This window comes from Pelobates fuscus, chromosome 5 (genome assembly GCF_036172605.1).
Source record: "Pelobates fuscus isolate aPelFus1 chromosome 5, aPelFus1.pri, whole genome shotgun sequence".
Lineage (NCBI taxonomy): Eukaryota > Metazoa > Chordata > Amphibia > Anura > Pelobatidae > Pelobates > Pelobates fuscus.
In genome coordinates this window covers 369,234,158-369,254,130 of record NC_086321.1, presented here as the reverse complement: position 1 = coordinate 369,254,130, position 19,973 = coordinate 369,234,158, and the positions used below count along the sequence as shown (strand labels likewise).

The 19,973-nt window shown below is 43.9% G+C and overlaps 1 protein-coding gene across 2 annotated transcripts in view; it reads right to left on the bottom strand.

Moving 5' to 3' along the window:
* Positions 1-4,974: 4,974 nt before the first annotated feature.
* The window catches only part of PRKCA (protein kinase C alpha), a 221,112-nt gene continuing 206,113 nt past the window's right edge, over positions 4,975-19,973 (bottom strand). For both annotated transcript variants that reach the window (XM_063456126.1, XM_063456127.1), the window contains 2 exons: positions 19,586-19,726; positions 4,975-7,011 (listed from right to left, as the gene is read on the bottom strand). In XM_063456126.1, the coding sequence (XP_063312196.1) occupies positions 6,844-7,011; positions 19,586-19,726 (309 nt within the window). In that variant the 3' untranslated portion in view covers positions 4,975-6,843. The remainder of the gene's footprint in view (positions 7,012-19,585; positions 19,727-19,973) is intronic.

The following is a 19,973-nucleotide window of genomic DNA, read 5'->3' as shown; positions in this document are numbered from 1 at the left end:
CCTGGTATTATTTAGATTAGGGTCTATTATTTGTGGTCCCCACTCCCCATCCATCACCATCTAATCCCAGCTCCCATATAGCCAGCGTGATTGGAACATGAATTTCCCCCACACTTTGCTGATCACTTTGAATTTTAACATCTCTTCCCCCAGACAGAGCTGCGCCTACAATACGGAGCCCATGGAATTCTGTGCTTACAAACTGCAAGTCTGCGGAATAGGGATATGATCAGTTAATTAAAGGAATGGGCAACTCTATTATCACACAGCTGGATGAGTCATTGCACTGCACATTCAGAGGAATATACAATAGCCTGCTGCAGTTGGGTCCTGTGCAAGAGCAGATCACAGAATGGGAGTGTTCCATTCATAAAACACAACTCATCCCTGGACATTGAGAATGCACATGGTTATACCTTTATATAACTAACACATATACACTTTATTCCACTCCGAGAACTCATCAACTTGGCATCGGATACAGTTTTGCTCAACCTGCAGATTAAACATTTTATAAAACCCAGTTTCCTTGTGGTATGCCAAATCTTACAGCAGCCCCAGCTCAGGAATCAGGATGTGCAATAAGAATGTTTTGTAAAAGGATACGGTGTGCTCTCCGCCATTTTTAATCCATAATATAGGTGAACAATGCAACATACATCAACCTAAACCTCTGCTAATATAGTGCAAGTATAGAAAGCAGACTTCTCTAGTTGCTAGGAAGAGATTACACCAATGGCGTCTCTTGTTAGTTTATCTTTTTTTTACATTAAGCCATTTATGGGACATAAAGCTTGGATACCAGGGGGAAAACCCCCACTGAATAAGGAGGGAGTACGGTAACCTTTTATTCTTCCCGATGTGAAAGAGCATTAGTTGTTGGGCACTGAATATAAATCATTTTTAGCCTTAGCAGATCTTTAGTTCTGGAGTCAATCTGTGTTTTGTGAAATTAGTCACAGAGTAATAATAAGCCAAATGTTATGAGACCGCTTGCTTAACCCCTTAAGGACACATGACGTGTGTGACACGTCATAATTCCCTTTTATTCCAGAAGTTTGGTCCTTAAGGGGTTAAGCTCAACGGATTTTTAATTGGAGGATTTAATGAATCAGCTGGAGAGGAAAATAATATAATTTACGTTGGTGCTATTATTAAGCTATGTAGAAGGAAAAGATGGATAATATTACAAAAACTGGAAAATCCACATTTACTGCAAAGAAAAAAACAAAAAGTATGTTATTGTATTCAGTCCTGCAATAAAACTCTTCAATTTTATTTTTTATTGGCTATCCAAAATGTTATAGCAGATGATACTTGTATAATAATAATAAAAAAAAATTAACCTTCCACATGTTTAAAATTTACTATAAACTTTCCATTTAACTCCCAGGGTGCTGAGTTTGTATAGGAACACAGAGCATACGTGTGCTCAAATAGTATATTTCTGCCGATGCCAGATTGTGCCTTAGTGCACCTGGAGCATCATGGGGTGATGGCGTCCTCCTGGACATGAAGGTTTGATTTCACCAAATGATGAATATTTAATAAAGTATTGGTTGTTAATAATTCAAAGTGAAATTAAATAACCTGGTGACAGTACAATATTTTTTTCTGGAAATAGAATATCCCTTTTCCGATTGGCTCCTGGTTGCATGTTTTTATTGTTACACCAATTAGGTTTCTAAACTCTAGGAATTGCATGTCCTTAAGCAACAAGTATTAAACTCTTGCATGAAACTTTGGTGTGCCCTCCAGTGGCCAATCTAGGATATACATTTTACAAATCCTTGCCTTTCATTATAGAGGTATTTTGCTTAAAGAGACACTATAGCTGCCCCCCTCCCTAACTCCAGTTTTAAAAAACAAACAAACAAACAAAAAAAACTCTTACTGTCCTCACCCGATCCCAGCACTCCGTCTCCTCAGACATTATCCAACGGGGAATGGGGGCTAATGCGCATGTACCACAAGCGCATTAAGGCAAAGCATTGCTGCAATGATTTTACTAATGGGAATTTACAGACGCTGGATGCCCTCCTGCATAGAGTGAGGATGTATAATCAGTTTGGTGACCAAAAGTCGGATTCATTAAATCATCCAATTCTCAAACAAACAAAAACAAACAACTTTATATTTGAAATAATGTCAGGATAGTTTTAGTGGTCCAGTTTTTGCGGTTCACTTGCCCATTGTGGTGATATCGGCTTGTTTGCTACTGACGGCAGTGGATCCACGAGTAAACTTCACATAACACGCAGTATGAAGGAAAAAGCGTGAACATTCAGTCCACGTGGATAGGTTTAGGTCTTCATTAGAGCCAACTGATGCTACAGCTGTCAAACATTCATCTGTTCTGGTTATATCTTAGGATGGAATACTATCTAGCAAGAATTGTGGGAACCAGTAACAAACATGAATCCAAATCACTCTCACATTGTGTCAGTGCCCTGACTACTGCCATCATCCTTTGTTGATGGGCTAAATGTGGCATTATTAGCTTTGTGTCACTCAGCAGCCAGCATCTATGTGACATAGGGGGGTTACCAGCTAATTCTAATCTTCTATTGCCCAATTCACATCTGCCACGCCAATACCTAGCACCTTGTGCTCCGGTAGAATGTGAACACTGGGTGGATGACGGTCTATTGTATTTATGTCAAGGATATTTGGTTACCCGTAGCAACCCCGTCTTATAAAATATTGGCTGTTACATTCTTAGCCTGGCTGGGGTGCTGGGAAGCAAATCCTTTATCTATATCAATGTAAAGAAATCCGAACTGCGATAGCATGCGGCCCTGTCTGTGGAGGTGAATTTCGTTTCTCTGAAAAGACTGATGTGAAGCAGCAGCAGAAGTGTTCAGAATCTCCTTTAAGGAGACTGTAATTATTGTCCATTGATATCTTTGCACGGTGAATTCATGATGTAAAAGGCTAGTTAATAGAAAGAAATGTAGCAAATGTCCTCTAAAAATAAATCAAATATCCCCAGTTTTCTTTTGGTTCATCCCACTTTCTTTTTCCACAATAATATCTTAAGTGGCCGTACACCTACCGCTCCATTCCCTGATAACCCAAAGTGCCCATTCACTCCTTTGCACAATGCAGACCTCCACCCCTCACATTCAGAATTGACCAGGTTTACACATTAAACAAGGAAAGAATTTATTGAAAAGACATTGTCTGGCGTACATAAATGTATTGGAAGCGAATGCAATGGTGAGTGCATTTAACATGTTAAAATAATTACAAATTCCTCATCGAAGAGTAAAACCCACATCGACCGTCCCTTTTCCAATCTGATCCAAAGAGTTGGTCTCGGCATGCAATGCTGGAGGTCACGTTCTCCATTCATAGTGTTCGCTCATTTTCAGCTTAAAATGCTTAGTAAACAAAACAAATTACATTTAACAATCCCCTTAATTTATAAAAAGAATTGCACGTCTGTAATTGAGAATCAGTGCAGAATACATTACTGTAATATTCAGTAAGAACCAACTGAACGGGCAAATACTTTTAAGGCGCTTTCTTTTGGGAAATAGAGGGTCATTCACTAGAGAACTGAAAAAAAGACTTTGCCCCTTATTTGCTAAACTCCAGTAAGATGTAGAGCTATATTGGCCAATGATGCTTGGTTAAAGGGATAGTCCATTTCTTGTTGCAATCGCATGACGTATTGAATCAACGAATACAATAGAAGCATTGCCACAGACCAACCCTTCTGAACAGTCAGGTTATGCATAGTACCATTTTAACAAAAAAATAAAAATAAAATACATGGAAAATGGCTGTAAAATCAACATAACATCCAACGCAAATTATCTTTAAACAGTTCATTTTTTAACAGAATTAGAATAATAGAATTAAAGACAAGTCTCGCCCAATTTACATAGATAATCCCCATGTCTCTCTTGCTGCCCGGGAAGAAATATGGAACCTTTTTAATAGCAAAAAAAAAAGTAATAAAAATAACTTCATAAAGAGCAGAAGTCAATCATGCCAAACTAACTGGCAATAACTGCTTGATATGTGCCCATTTACTGCCCCCATTTGGCATGCCGTAAAAGGATTTTTTAACAGCAGTCGGGGATCAATACTAGTAGGTGTTTCTGAGCCAACCTAAATATATTATTGGTTATTAAATAAAATAAAAGTGTGCGTATATAAATAATATAGCACAGATTCGCGTTTCTCCTCTAGGTATAAAATGGAAACACTGGTTTTTAGTTAATTTAATAGGAGTTGCTGTCTCATGTGGCAATCAGTGTATCTGTCCTAAATGGTTTGAGAACAACTGTGGCTGCGTTCACATAATCATTTCATTCCCGCGCCGAATCGTGCTCAGGAGCCTCAGTGTCTGATTTTAAGAAAGCATTCATGGTCAGACTGCTCAGACTGTCACCAAGGCTGCAGGATTTATAGTGGGCAATTGGCGGAGATCAAACAGCGATAAGTGTCTGAGGCAGAGATCGGAGCATTGTGTCTGGAAGAATGGGACAGATACCTTTACCCTTCCGGGAACGGCTCAACAAGACCACCCCTCCCTCCCACTGTGGGTGTCACATTGTCATCAGTGCTGGTTGGATGGTTAGAAATGGTTTTGGAAGTTTAATAAATGCACACAAACTAAATGAGCAGCCGTCAGGACATCCTTCATCACATCTAATGCTTCATGTTTGAAAATCCTGCAACACTGATACACATTGTAGCTGCATTTATGGACAAGATCAACTTAAAAAAAGGATTGATAAATTATCTGACGTCCACTAAGCCAGCATCTCCCCTGGCACTGAAGGTGTTAGGAGGCTGCGCAGACTGTCTGGACATGTGACAATCGTCGCTCTGTCTGTGTTTCTCTCAATATTCACGCATTCACTTATACAGCGCAATCGTAATGTCCTGAATCTACACGCAGTGCTTTGCTGAATGGGACTTACCACGGATACTTGGATTTTTACACTATATATTTATTAATTTTTAAAAACTGGTTTAGGGCAAATAGGCACTTTTTAATTGCACAGATCTAGAATTGGATGTGTGTTCTAGGATGGGACACATTGTAGACAAATTTAAAATCCCATTTGGCAGCTCAGGTGGGTTTTAATACTGTGTCTCTTTATTCAAAGATTAATATAACCATTAAACCAACTGGTTTAGGAAAATTTCTCCTTAAGGGTTTTAAAATGCCATCTTCATTCCCACGCTGAGCAGGATAAGAATCTCTTGTTTTGGCACATAGCTAAACATGTCAAATTTCTAAATGACTTATTTTTTTACTGCAAAAGCCAATACAAAAAGCATGGAAAATGATTTGTATTTTGCATTTATGGCAACTAATTTCGCTTTCATAATGCCGCATCATGCAACGCGACCTGCAGATGATTCTGCATGCGACTTTTACAGCATGCCCCCCCGCCTTTCACATGTGCAAGGAAGAAAAAGCTTTGTTTTTAAAAATTCATTCAAATAGAACAAGACCTAAAAAAGGGGTAAATAAATAGAAATACAAAGTGTTGAAAATCTCTTGACGTGGAGAGAAACGTTTTATACAAATATATTAACTCTGAATTAAAATCATCCCTTACCCTCTGAAAAGGGGGTTTAATTTTTGGGTAGGGAAAGGATAAAATAAAATGGTAGAACTTTCACTGAAGCACCATTTATCTTTCCATTGGCCGAGAGATTTAAAATCGTTACAATAGAAAAGCACATATATCCTATTTCACAGACAGGATGTAGAAAAGTCAAACAAGGATGCAACAATCATTATCCTAAAACTATATTAAGAGCTCAGATGAGCAAAGGTTTCACAAAGCAAGTCATTTTTATCTTCTATTTTTTTTTTTAATATATATATATATATATATATATATTACTCTTAATGGAGAGAATTCAACAGATCACAGAATCAATTAGGATCAGATACCGTAAACATGCTTAATCATTGCATGATGCAAAAAAAAAAATATATAACCAGAAACATCAATTCTATGGACAAGAGAAACATAAAAATAACAAACACACACCTTCTTCTTGGGTCACGGTGTCCCATTAAGTGATTATTGTAAATTAGCAAGGTTTAATTAATAAAACAACAAGTAAGCAACATCGCTTAACCTTCTGTCTTAGAAAGGCATTGTGGGACAATCTCTTTCCGATCTGCACCTAGAACCACTTGTATAGTACCTTTTATTTTCTAAATCAACAACCCCTTTTCCAAAAGTCTCCAACCCGTAATCTTGTGTCCTTTCCTGCTCCCTAAATCTTGTGTGTGCCTGGATTTTCTAGATTGTAGGCAATGGCTACTACCATTAAAGTTACCCTTGGCAACATCATTATTTGGCCTGTCTAGCAACCAAGTACCCATATGATGCTTCTCGGTAAAAGATTCTAGACAAATCTTAGAGAACGTCCTGTTGTGTACCGTAAACAGGGATCGTTATGGCAACGGTGTTTGAATGTTCTGTTTGTATGTTGCCTTTCGTGCAATCAGGAGTTGAAGGAAGACTTTGAAAGAATCAGCCATACTTGGTGTCACTTAACACTCCTGTCTGTAAATGTCAACCTACTAAGAACGCTAGACTCTAATCTACCCCCCGTTTGCACGGTCCGCGGCACATATCTCCATGGTCCCCATGCCACACACACACCTTTGATTAACAGAACATTTTTTTTCAATTTATACTTTTTTTTTTATATATATATATATAAAAAAAAAAATTCCTTTTGAGAAATTACTCCTAACCCTAAAATTTGTAGGCTTGTTATCTGCAGGAAAGCCCCAACCTTAAAATTGTAGGGTTACTGGGTGCTCCCAGTAATGCAATGGAAAAGTCTCTGAGCTCATGGGACGGCGCTCTGTAAGCTTGGATGTATGAACTCCTTGTTGATGTAAGAGAAACCTTCGAAGTCCGCCTGGTCAATGTTGGAAATGACCAGCTGGTCTGGGGGTGTTAAGACGGGTTGTCCTCTTGTGAAGAACTTGTCGAAGTTTTCGGCACCTTTGCCGCACTGTTAGAAGGAAAATAAAATGTATTAAGAGGAGATTCTAGAGGGAGTTAAAAACATATGTTAACAAAGCATAATTTCATCATATCTTATAGTAAACTGTGACACTAAGCTTCTATTGGAGGGCTGCCTTTTGGCTAAATTGGGTTTGTACTTTGTTTGTCCAATAGCAGAGGTAGGTATAGGCAAGTTGTGTTTGTTTACTTGGCTTGTCCAATAGCAGAGATGGATATAGACAAGTTGTGTATGTGTACTTGGCTTGTCCAATAGCAGAGATTGATATAGACAAGTTGTGTATGTGTACTTGGCTTGTCCAATAGCAGAGGTAGGTATAGACAAGTTGTGTATGTGTACTTGGCTTGTCCAATAGCAGAGGTAGGTATAGACAAGTTGTGTATGTGTACTTGGCTTGTCCAATAGCAGAGGTAGGTATAGACAAGTTGTGTATGTGTACTTGGTTTGTCCAATAGCAGAGATAGATATAGACAAGTTGTGTTTTAGTAAACAGATATTTTGCGTTGCAATAAATATCTCCTATATACAGGAGTGGTATTATATATTAACAACCAATCGTGCAGTTCTGTACGATAGAGGGAACACAGACAAAGACCATGTACGGATATAAACGGAACAGAAAAATCCTGTCATGAGATTACAATCTAGTAAATATAGTACTTTTCTAAAAACGCTTAGCAAGATGACACGTGAGCTTGCAATCTAAAGGTAATAATGGGGAGAGGAGACAGGACGTTGCTGTGAATGTTTGAAGTTGATGGCCATAGATGTGGGGACGTATTTAAACACTTAAAGGGACACTATAGTCACCAAAACAACTTTAGCTTAATACAGCAGTTTTGGTGTATAGATCATACCCCTGCAGTCTCACTGCTTAATTCTCTGTCATTTAGGAGTTACATCACTGTTTATGAACCCTAGTCACACCTCCCTGCATGTGACTTACACAGCCGTCCTAAATACTTCCCTGTAAAGAGTCATATAATCTTTATCCTTCCTTTATTGAAAGTTCTGTTTAATTTAGATTTTCTTATCCCCTGCGATGTTAATCACTTGCTAGACCATGCTAGAGCCTCCTGTACGTGATTAAAGTTCAATTTACAGAGAAAGAGATACAATTGTTTAAGGAAAATTACATCTGATTGAAAGTGAAACCAATTGTTTTCCTGTAGGCTGTGTGAGGTGTGACATGGGCTGCATAAAAAGAAACAAAGTGATTTAACTCCTAAATGGCAGTGAAACCTGAGAAGCATAATCTATACAGTAAAACCCGCATCATTAAGCTAAAGTTGTTTAGGTAACTATAGTGTCTCTTTAATAGCATGTGAAGTTTATTTTAGAGGCAGCTGAAAGAACATGCCATTAGGATAGGAGGAACCAAGGTGGGTACGTGGAAGCAAAGTGTTATGAATGGTGTAACGGAATGCAATGTATCAGCATACGATATCCGTTGGTACATCTAGGAAATCCACAGTCAGAATAGAAAGCAAGGCAATATTCCCAATCCTCCCAATAACCGGACGAAACACAGTTTGGGAGTCAACTAACTCTGTTTATTCACAGGCAGCATATTTATACAGTTCCCCATGCAAGGGGTTTCCAGACAGTAATTCCAGGGGATTTCTCCCACCATGCACTGTGACTTTCCCAACAGGCCTTGCTGCACGAGAAAGATACTCCCACTAAAATGGACGACTAAGTGGATTATCTCCTCGTGCAGCAAAACCGACAATTGACATTAAAATACAGAAATTACACAATATTCGGTACTTTGCAATAGTTGAACGTTCGGTAGATAGCTGGGGTCGGAGAGCACACTTTGTGAGAATACCGCTCCGATCCCAGCTGAATTGACCGAACGCCGCACATAATACAATAAAACATTAAAGTGGGTTTAAAAGTACCGAATAAGTACGGGACATACAATGTACCGAACGCGGGACTCCCGAACGCTCTGGAAGTCCAGCGGCGTTCAAATCATCGAGTAGCCGTTTTCAGTTCCAGGCTCTCGACGACCGAACACCGCTGCAGAGACAAAGGATCCAAGATGGCCGACCGCCGCATGGTCGGTAGTGGATCGACGGCCATCTAGGAGAGCCCTTAATTACCGATTGCAACAATGTTGCAATCGGTGAATTGGTACCACACGACTTGGGAATGTGTGGTCGACCTGGGGAGCCCGTATTCGTACGGCGAACGGCCAGGATAGCCGTGTTTCGTCGTATGAATGCTTGGTGTGCTGGCAGCATACGGCTGCCAGCATGCGAACGGCCATAGTACAATACATACACATTTAACGTTACACATGATATCTTCAGCCTACGGACAACCTGTACTGACTGTAGTTCAGAAGTGGCTAGTTTTGCCACAATGCTCCCCCAGAACCAAGCCGGCATACACAGTCTGATCCCAACGGATCGGCTTGGGGATGTCCGGGAGAGTACTCACAGATCACTTCTCGAGTTCAGTCTGTCTGGATAACCCGTCAGCGTTACCGTTTTGTTTTCCTGGCCGGTAATGGATAGTAAAGTCAAAGGGCTGCAGCGCCAAGCTCCAGCGCAGCAGCCTGGCATTGTCTCCAGACACACGGTTTAGCCACACTAACGGGTTGTGATCTGTGAGTAAGGAAAAAGGTTGTCCGTACAAATAGGGCTGTAACTTTTTAAGGGCCCACACCACGGCCAGGCATTCTTTCTCGATGGCGGCGTAGCTCACTTCACGAGGCAGCAATTTGCGGCTTAAATAGGCTACGGGGTGTTCTCCGCCATCGGCTCCCACTTGGCTCAGTACTGCCCCCAATCCAAACATTGAAGCGTCTGTGTGAACAAGAAATCTTTTAGTTGGATCAGGAGCAGTTAACACAGGAGCATTGGTGAGAGCAGTCTTGAGTTGTTGGAATGCCTGCTCACACTCTGGGGCCCAGACAACCAGTCGGGGAAGGTTCTTTTTCGTCAGGTCGGTTAGGGGTTTGGCCAGGGTGCTATAGTCAGGGACAAATTTTCTGTAATAGCCGGCTGTCCCTAAGAACGCCAGCACCTGGGTCTTAGTCCTGGGGGTAGGCCACTTGGCTACGGCCTCAATCTTGGCTGGCTCGGGTCTCTGCTGCCCACACCCTACACGGTGGCCCAGATACTGCACCTCGGCCATACCTATGTGGCACTTGCTAGGTTTTAGGGTTAACCCAGCCTCCCCAATGCGATCTAGGATCGCCCCTATGTGGTGTATGTGGTCTTCCCAGGTCTGACTAAAAATGGCTATGTCATCTAGATAGGCACAGGCATACTCCTGAAAACCGTCCAGTAGCCGATCTACCATCCGCTGAAAGGTAGCCGGAGCGTTTTTCATTCCGAAAGGCATGACCTTGAACTGGTACAGGCCAAACGGAGTGACAAACGCCGACTTGGGGATGGCATCATCGGCTAGGGGAATTTGCCAGTATCCCTTACACAAGTCAATGGTAGTGAGATACTGGCCCCGTGCCATCTTATCTAACAGCTCGTCTATCCGGGGCATCGGGTAGGCATCAGACACCGTCTTGTCATTTAGCCTCCGGTAGTCAACACAGAATCGGGTGGTGCCATCCTTTTTAGGTACCAGGACTACCGGCGATGCCCAGGGGCTATCGGAGGGTTCGATAACCCCTAGCTGCAACATTTCGTCTAGCTCGGCTTTCATATGGGTACGGACGGATTCTGGAACCCGATATGGAGCCTGGCGCATAGGGAGCTGCCCCGGGGTCTCCACTCGGTGGGTGGCTAGCGGAGTGTATCCAGGTAAATTGGAGAAGGTAGCCCCCTTTGCTACAATCAGCGCCTGTACCTGGGCACGCTCCTGGGGGCTTAGCCGCTCCCCCAGCTGAACTCCCCGGGAGGGCTCTATCTGCTCCTCGGGTTCGAGTAGGTCGGGTAAGGGTAAATTTTCCTGATCCTCTAAGGAGGAGGCACAGATTGCCGTCACATCCTCTATCCTCTCATGGTAGGGCTTGAGCATGTTCACGTGAAGCATGCGTCTCTTCCCTACCCCTGAGCAGGGGCCGATCACATAGGTAGTGTCGCATCGCTGCTCCACTACCTGGTATGGGCCTTGCCAGATGGCCTGCAGCTTATCTGTGCGGACGGGTTTTAAGATCAAAACCTTCTGTCCCACCTGAAAGCTGCGGTCCCTGGCTCCTCTATCGTACCAGCGTCGCTGGCGTTGCTGGGCCGCCTGGAGGTTGGTGTGTACAGCCTGAGTCAGCGCCTCCAGACGGTCCCGGAACTCCAGGACGTATGATACGATAGGGGTTTCGTTAGTGGTACTCTCTCCCTCCCAGTGTTCCCTAATCAAGTTCAAGGGTCCTCGCACCCTCCTCCCAAACAGTAGTTCAAACGGGGAGAAGCCTGTCGACTCCTGGGGGACCTCTCTATAGGCAAAGAGTAGGTGAGGCAGAAACCTCTCCCAGTCCTTGTGGGTTTCCCCGAACGTCCGAAGCATCTGCTTCAGCGTCCCGTTGAACCGCTCACATAGTCCATTGGACTGGGGGTGGTAGGCGGAATTAACTATTGGCTTAATGCCACACACCTTCCACATATGTTGGGTAACTTCGGCCGTAAATTGGGTACCTCGGTCCGAGATTATCTCTTGGGGAAAACCTACTCGGGAAAATACCTTCATTAATGCTTCGGCTACGGTCTCAGCGTGAATATTAGAGAGGGCCACGGCTTCGGGGTATCTGGTGGCGTAGTCCACTACAGTTAGGATATACCTTTTGCCAGAGGGACTGGGTTTTGGCAGGGGACCTACGATATCCACTGCTACTCGGCTGAAGGGTTCTGCTATGATGGGCAGGGGGCATAGTCTGGCTTTGTGGCGATCCCCTCGTTTACCTACCCGCTGGCAGACGTCGCAGGAGGTGCAATATTGGCGCACATCCTGAGAGATCCCGGGCCAGAAGAAGGCATGGGTCAAACGGTATCGGGTACGGGTCATCCCTAGGTGTCCTGACAAGGGGATGTCATGAGAAATTCGCAGCAGCTCCTGTCTATACTTCTGGGGTACCACTAGCTGTTTATTAGTTAAGGTGACAGACCCCCCCACATCTTTGGCCGTGACACGGTATAGCAGCTCTCTCTCCCAGATGAACCGCTCCCCCTCTAACCCTGCTTGGTCGGTTTGTGCCCGGTCCCTATATACTTGGAGAGTGGGATCGGTCTGGACTTCGGTCGCAAAGGTAGTCGGGGTATCCCAGGACATGGGGGTCAGTTGGGGAACATGGTCTCTTACCTGAGCCGCAGAGTGCGTTGGTGTAGCCGTGGTGCGAGCCTGTTGCCGGGTGGTTACGGGAAGGGCCTCCTGGTACGGAGTCTGGGGAATAAAAGCGGAAGTAAAAGGGCCCAAGTCATTCCCCAGTACAACATCGGCAGGTAAATTCTGCATCAGCCCCACTTCTACGGTCCCCTCTCCCACACCCCAATCCAAATGAACTTTGGCAGTAGGTAGCCGGTATACTGCTCCCCCGGCCACCCGTACTGCCACGGAGCCGCCAGTGTGGGTTGCGCCTGGTACCAAATGTGGTGCAACCAAGGTTAAAGTGGCTCCCGAATCCCGGAGCCCTTGCACCTCCTTCCCCTCCAGGGTCACTAGCTGCCGATGATGCTGTCGGTTGTCGGTGGCTCGGACTGACATTACTTCGTGCAGCACCCCTAGAGGCTCCTCAATTTGAGCGCTCAGCACGTCTTGGGTGGCGGGTGCTACCTGATAATGGTGCGCAGCAGCCCTGGGTGCCAAATTTTGTCGCACCTGATTCCAAGCTTGCCGGCTCCGGTTTTGGGTGCACTCTCGAGAAATGTGCCCCCACTGCTTGCAGGTGTGACACTGAATGTTAGCCCTGCCGTTGTATCGGGAGGGGGCTGGTGGAGTATTCAGTGCCGGCCTGTGCAGGGGTGCGGTGGGGCCGGTAGGGGTAAAATTATTGGGTGGCCCTGTAATCCGAGGGAGAGTCTTATTTTGGGCCCCGTGATGCCTCCTGGCATCAAAATGCTGATCCGCCAATTTAGCGGCTTCGGGTAGGGTGAGTGGTTTCCGGTCTCTCACCCATTCTTGTGCTTCTGGGGACAAACCATTAAAAAATTGTTCCAGCAGCATTAACTGCCTCAACTCCTCCATGTTAGTGGCGTTGCTGGCCTGTATCCAGCCTAGTGATGCTTGGTCCAGCTTGTGCGCCCATTCTGCATGAGAATCTTTCTCAGGCTTGCGCAAGCCCCGGAATTTCCGCCGGTATGCCTCTGGGGTAATAGCATACCTCTCCAAGATTGCCCTCTTTACTTTAGGGTAATCCTTACTGTCCTCTCGGGGTACAGCACGGTAGGCTTCAGCTGCCCTACCCGATAATTTGCCTGCCAGCAGCGGCACCCATACTGCGGGTTCCAAATCGTGCAGATCGCACAGCCGCTCAAAGTCCTGCAAATACCCATCGATTTCGTCCTTTTCTTCACAAAACGCTTTAAAGGCGTGATGTGGGACTTTGGGCTTTACCTGTCCGTAGGTGGAGGCAGTAACAGACTCTGCCCTAGGCGGGGTCGCTGGTGTGCTGGTCGCCATCAGATAATCCTGTACATCCGATACCATCACGGTCAGTATTTCCAGCGGTACTGGTTGCGGTAAAAACTCCAACCTGGTTCGTAGCTCTTTTTGGAATGGGGTCTCTTCCTTGGCTGGTGGGGGTGTAGCGCTGCGGGCTCTGTCTCCCTCCATCAGTTCAGCGATCAGCACAGCCTTAGACTTGTTGCTGGCTATCTTACCCCTGGCTTCCAGTAGCTCTTTTAAAGTCTGTCGTTTTAGTATGGTATAATCAATCTCCATACGAATTGCCCTTGCTTTCCTTGTTCGGTCGTTCCAGTTTCCACGAACGCTGCTTTTTCGGCTGTAAGGTTCGGATCCCGTCGCTTGCCACCAATTGTAACGGAATGCAATGTATCAGCATACGATATCCGTTGGTACATCTAGGAAATCCACAGTCAGAATAGAAAGCAAGGCAATATTCCCAATCCTCCCAATAACCGGACGAAACACAGTTTGGGAGTCAACTAACTCGGTTTATTCACAGGCAGCATATTTATACAGTTCCCCATGCAAGGGGTTTCCAGACAGTAATTCCAGGGGATTTCTCCCACCATGCACTGTGACTTTCCCAACAGGCCTTGCTGCACGAGAAAGATACTCCCACTAAAATGGACGACTAAGTGGATTATCTCCTCGTGCAGCAAAACCGACAATTGACATTAAAATACAGAAATTACACAATATTCGGTACTTTGCAATAGTTGAACGTTCGGTAGATAGCTGGGGTCGGAGAGCACACTTTGTGAGAATACCGCTCCGATCCCAGCTGAATTGACCGAACGCAGCACATAATACAATAAAACATTAAAGTGGGTTTAAAAGTACCGAATAAGTACGGGACATACAATGTACCGAACGCGGGACTCCCGAACGCTCTGGAAGTCCAGCGGCGTTCAAATCATCGAGTAGCCGTTTTCAGTTCCAGGCTCTCGACGACCGAACACCGCTGCAGAGACAAAGGATCCAAGATGGCCGACCGCCGCATGGTCGGTAGTGGATCGACGGCCATCTAGGAGAGCCCTTAATTACCGATTGCAACAATGTTGCAATCGGTGAATTGGTACCACACGACTTGGGAATGTGTGGTCGACCTGGGGAGCCCGTATTCGTACGGCGAACGGCCAGGATAGCCGTGTTTCGTCGTATGAATGCTTGGTGTGCTGGCAGCATACGGCTGCCAGCATGCGAACGGCCATAGTACAATACATACACATTTAACGTTACACATGATATCTTCAGCCTACGGACAACCTGTACTGACTGTAGTTCAGAAGTGGCTAGTTTTGCCACAAATGGTTTAACCGAAAAGTTGTGAAGATGATGCTCGTCCCCTCCACTTCCAGCTTCAAGGAGGAATCCTGAGACTGGGCGCCAGGTTCAGAGCAGCAGCTGACCTCCCATTCAGAAAGCTGTGTGAGCAATGTAGGTAAACACGGGGATAGCCAGTCACAGTGCTTATTGGGGTGCAAAGAATGAGGCATGGTCACTCATCTGGGAATGACGAGGTGAGTCACTAACGCCTGAGTGCAGGACCTTTTCAGTGTCAGGTATGGATGTAGCTTGGTAGTCTGACACTTTTATATAACCCACATCTTTCACAATAAAAGGCATTACAGGAAACCGTTCTCAAACACCCAGGGTAATTTAGTCACTAGTTACGATTACTAACCAGAAACATTTTCCACTCCCAAGAAATTAAAGAGATATAGTAAATCCCACCCTACCTCACCTCTTCAAATGGCAGTAACGCTCAGGTTTAAATGAAGCTCGGCGCACTGAGAAATCACTTGTGGTGATGTCATTGCCTGACTAGTTAACGCTTTCTGTACACCACGCCATATTTACGAACTGTAATCAGGTAGCATTTAAAAAACGGAGAGCGTGATGGAGATTTATCAGGAGAGGAGTCACCTATAGAATGTGGCCGCTGGTTTCCAAAGCGATTGCTCCGCTTTTAGTTCTTTAGACTATAACATTGATAACTTCCCAACATTGAATGGTCGCTATTTGCGGTCACTGTTCCCTGAAAGCATCAGACGTCTTCCCCAGCCCTTGTATGTTCTGTTCTCTCTCTCACGCTTTTGTATTTACCTCCTCTACAAGGGAGCAAGGTGTTTGTTACATGAAATAACCTCCTGCTGGGTCTGTGTGATTATGTAATAACTCTGGGTATCTGAGCTAATTAATGCAGGCCTGGCTAGCTGTAATGGGAAGGTTACAGCGCTGAGTGATGGAATGTCTCACTGCCGGCAGTACATTGGGAGACTTCCTGTAATACATGCTTATACTGCATAAAGTCCTGATATTTACATAACACGAGTAGCTCATTAATCTGAAATCAAAGCTGGATCTAAAGGATTTAGTTTTTTTAACTTAAAATACTTCACATTGTGTATTTCGTCATGAATACACATAACTTCGTAATTCTGTTCAGAGTATTTTCTGGTTTACTGTTGCTCAGTGAACGCAGCCATCGTTAATTCTTTTACGAAGATCATGGACACTTTGAAGGTCTAAACCCGTCCCAGAGTGCAGTTTTTAGACGCTAGGATTCGTGATTGCTCACTAGCTCTCAATTGCCCACACATTTTTCAGTCAGATAAAGGACACCAAACAGGACTTAAAAGATGGCCATCCCCCAATACAGCAGGAGACGCACTGACAATTACTCATATGTATGCTTTATAAAAGACATTTATAAAAGATATTTTATGTTTGCCTTAGAGTTAGTGATGGCATGTAATGTTTGTTTTTCTTTAAAGGGACACTACGGTCACCAAAACAACTTTAGCATAATGAAGGAGTTTTGGTGTATAGATAACCTCCCTGCGTGTGACTTGCACAGCCTTCTTAAACACTTCCTGAAAAGGAACCTAGATATTTTAGGTTCCTGTATTGTGCATTCTGTTTAATCTATTATTTCTTATCTCATGCTCTGTGACTAGCCTTTTAGATCCTGTGTGTGATTAAAGTTCAATTTACAGAGCAGGAGATAAAAACGTCTAAACCTTTTGGTTTTTAAGATCTGATTAAAAATGAATTTTTTTTTACTATTACTGACATCTGTAAATTTACATTCAAAGAATAAAAAATATATATATATTTTCTAAACATAAAATAATAGAACAGAAACAGAGTCAGGCCAGCTCCGCTTCGTCATTGCACACCTAATTTCACATTCGCTGTGTGACAGGGCTTCCTGCACACGGGGAAGCGGATATTCACAGCACTGGGTATATAGCGCTATATAAAGCCAAGGTGCGATAACACGTTCCTGGGAGATCATGTGAGTTTGAACGGAGAAAGATTTGTCACAGGTGATGTGCGTTATACAGCACTGTGGGTATTTTTGACCCATTTGTTAATTGAACACATTTATATCCCCGGTAGATATTGCATGATGGTTCAAGTTAAAATAGTCTTTGCATGAGACTGTCTGCGCATAAAAGATGGGTCAGAGGGCAAACCGTCGCTCCCTCACTTTCACCCACCCCCACTTGTCTCCCCCTTTCCTACTGCTTACCTCACCCCCCTCTTCTTCCCTCCATCTTTTCCGTTTCGCACACAAAGATAAACCAAAAATTAGACAGGAGGTGGTACACAGTGCACAGCCATCATCGTAACGAGTGTTACCAAAAGGAGGGCCTAAGAGCAGGCACAACACCTACTTACGGTGGGTGGTTAATATGGCCTGCATATACGAAATTTAAACACCCAATGAATCTATCCCGCCCTACTGCACTATAAGCCAACTGACACCACTACAAATACTGTACCCGAGGTATACTTCCTGACACGAAGATCTCAAATAACCAACTATGTACCCTAAATTGATTGTTCAGTTGCATCCCTCAAGACCTGTACGCTCTAACCTTTGTGCACTGATACGTGATGTCTACTATAGGTCATAAATCTACCTGTGCTCAAATACAAAGTAACTTAAAAAATAAGAGCAGAGCTGGGCCGTCATATAGGGTTAGCACAATAGCCACATTGACCCGGCTTGGGGGCGGTGGGCGCTTTAGTTTGTCTCCTCTTGCTGGAAATTGGAGGGGGCCCACCACTCTGTTGCCTGGGGTCCCTTGGGGGGGATTCCCCAGAAAGAAAGAAAGAAAGAGAGTTGCCCGGAAAACGGCAGTGGCACAATTCTGCTACTTCATCATTTAATTGTGTTATCTTTCTGTTTAAATGTCCCATTTACTTTTTACTTATATAATGTGAAACTCTGATAGAATGTGAACAAGCCACTTAACATTAAACAAAATAATGCATGCCTTAACAATATGACCTTCCTTTCTGGAACGTAAAAGATACATGTATTGTGAACAAGGCTTTTGCACATGCAGTACAATATTATTGAAGAGGGATTGGCACTGTATTATCAGTGCCAACCCCTCTTCAATAATCTTACAGCGAGAACGAATCCACGATGCACTCAAAGGTGACCCAAACATGGCCCCTCCGGACTGTCAGTGCTCCAAACTCTAGGTCCCACAAAACAAGCACATGTCCAGTATAAAAGAAATTAGTTAGGAACACAATATGCCATAAGAGGATATATTATCTGTGTTTTACCACAATCAGTTTATCCTCTCACGGCATATCGTGTTACCCAAGAATTTCTTCTTTACTCATCAGTCCCTGTTTCAGCTACCCCACTGCTCCCAACCACATGTGTCTCTTTTATCCCACCTAGTTCTCGTAACAATCAAATCTTATCATCTCACCTATTTTAGCCTACATTTGTAGGTCCACTGTTGTGGAAGCCCCTGGTAGTCTTTCCCCTTTCCATGGGGGGTGGGGGGTGGTGGAGGGGTTCAATACTGTATATGCAAAGATGTTTCATGATGCTCAGGATTGATGGCTACATTGGGCCATAGGCTGGCTATAGCTGCTTGTGGCCTAGGCTCAAAATTCACAAGACACAGATCGTGACTAATTTACCACTTCGGGAGCTTGGAGTTTGACACTTTTCTGATCAGTTTAATCAAAAGTTCTCATTCCAAGCCCCTGGGAGTGCGGCTGTTATATTTTACCACCTATCAGCGTCTGCTGGATGGGAAATACAGCTTCGGAAACATAAAAATGAGTTTATAGAGGGTGTGAAATGGAAAACGAAAAAAAAAAAAAAAAAGCACCTCAGTAACCGTCTATTTCAGAGGCAATCAATCAGCGTACGTGACATTGTCTAAAGGAAACCATAAGAATCTTGCCCTGAAGCACCGTCCAGCTAGGAAGGTTTGTTACACAATGGACTTTGAGTGATAGGAACGCACAAGCGGGAGATTAAGGACAGTATTTAGGAGAATCAAAATCTGTCAGCCATCAACACGTTTCTCCACAAACTAATCCAGCTTCAGAACGAGCCTTTGTCTTGTTCCAAACTCAATTTAAAGTTTCAACTCAAGAGTCTACACCGTGTCTGGCAGTAACCCTTCCTGATGAATGCTGTACTATATGTCCGACCAGGATTTCTGGCTACAGATTAACGCAACGCCTTATTAAACCAGAAACCGTCATAAATAGTGAAATACATGTGTGGCTCAACCCTTCGATGGATCGTATTTACAGAAAGATTAATAGACTTCTCTCCAACAATCACAGCATTACAAATATACATGACAAACAGTGAGAAATTAATTCTGAAAACGCAAATCTTCCAGTTCCAATACAATGTTACTAATGTGAATAAAATGAACCCTTGATAAAGGCCTTTGTGTAGGCCAACACTTTGCACTTTTTGTTCCAAATAGCCTGCCTTCTTGCAGCAATCCTGAGTGTGTGAACCCAATTTATTTTATCTACTAAATTGGGTTTTGCCAACCCTAGCCCTGATAAGCACCTGGATTATTTAGTGTGAGTGCGGTATCCTCTGTTTGTGAATTAAATGACCCCAGGCTGCCCACAAACTACAAATATTTCCTTGAGAGCCACACCAACTACAACCCATGATCTCGCTTACCACTTTAGGTTTGAACGGCGGCTGGATCTCTCTGTTTTCCAGCTTTTCCCAGTCGATCCTCCTGAAGAAGGCATGTTCTCGAACGTCCCTTTCTCCCTCTGGCCCACATCCCAAGCGCTTCACAGGGTGCTTTGTCATTAACTACAAACGGATATCAAAGGTGGCATTTAATTATTCATCATTAAAATGTGGCAATGGTGGGCACAACGAGGGAACATACAATGATAAAAGACACATCGAAAAAGGGACTGTGCATTTAACCAGAACAGAATAAGAGATGGTACGCAGGTGTTGATCTGCACCAGCCCTAAAGGTTCAAGTCTGGCATGAGTTGTAGTTATACAGTAGAGGAGCTACATGCGGTTGACCCCGATCTAAACTCTTTCCA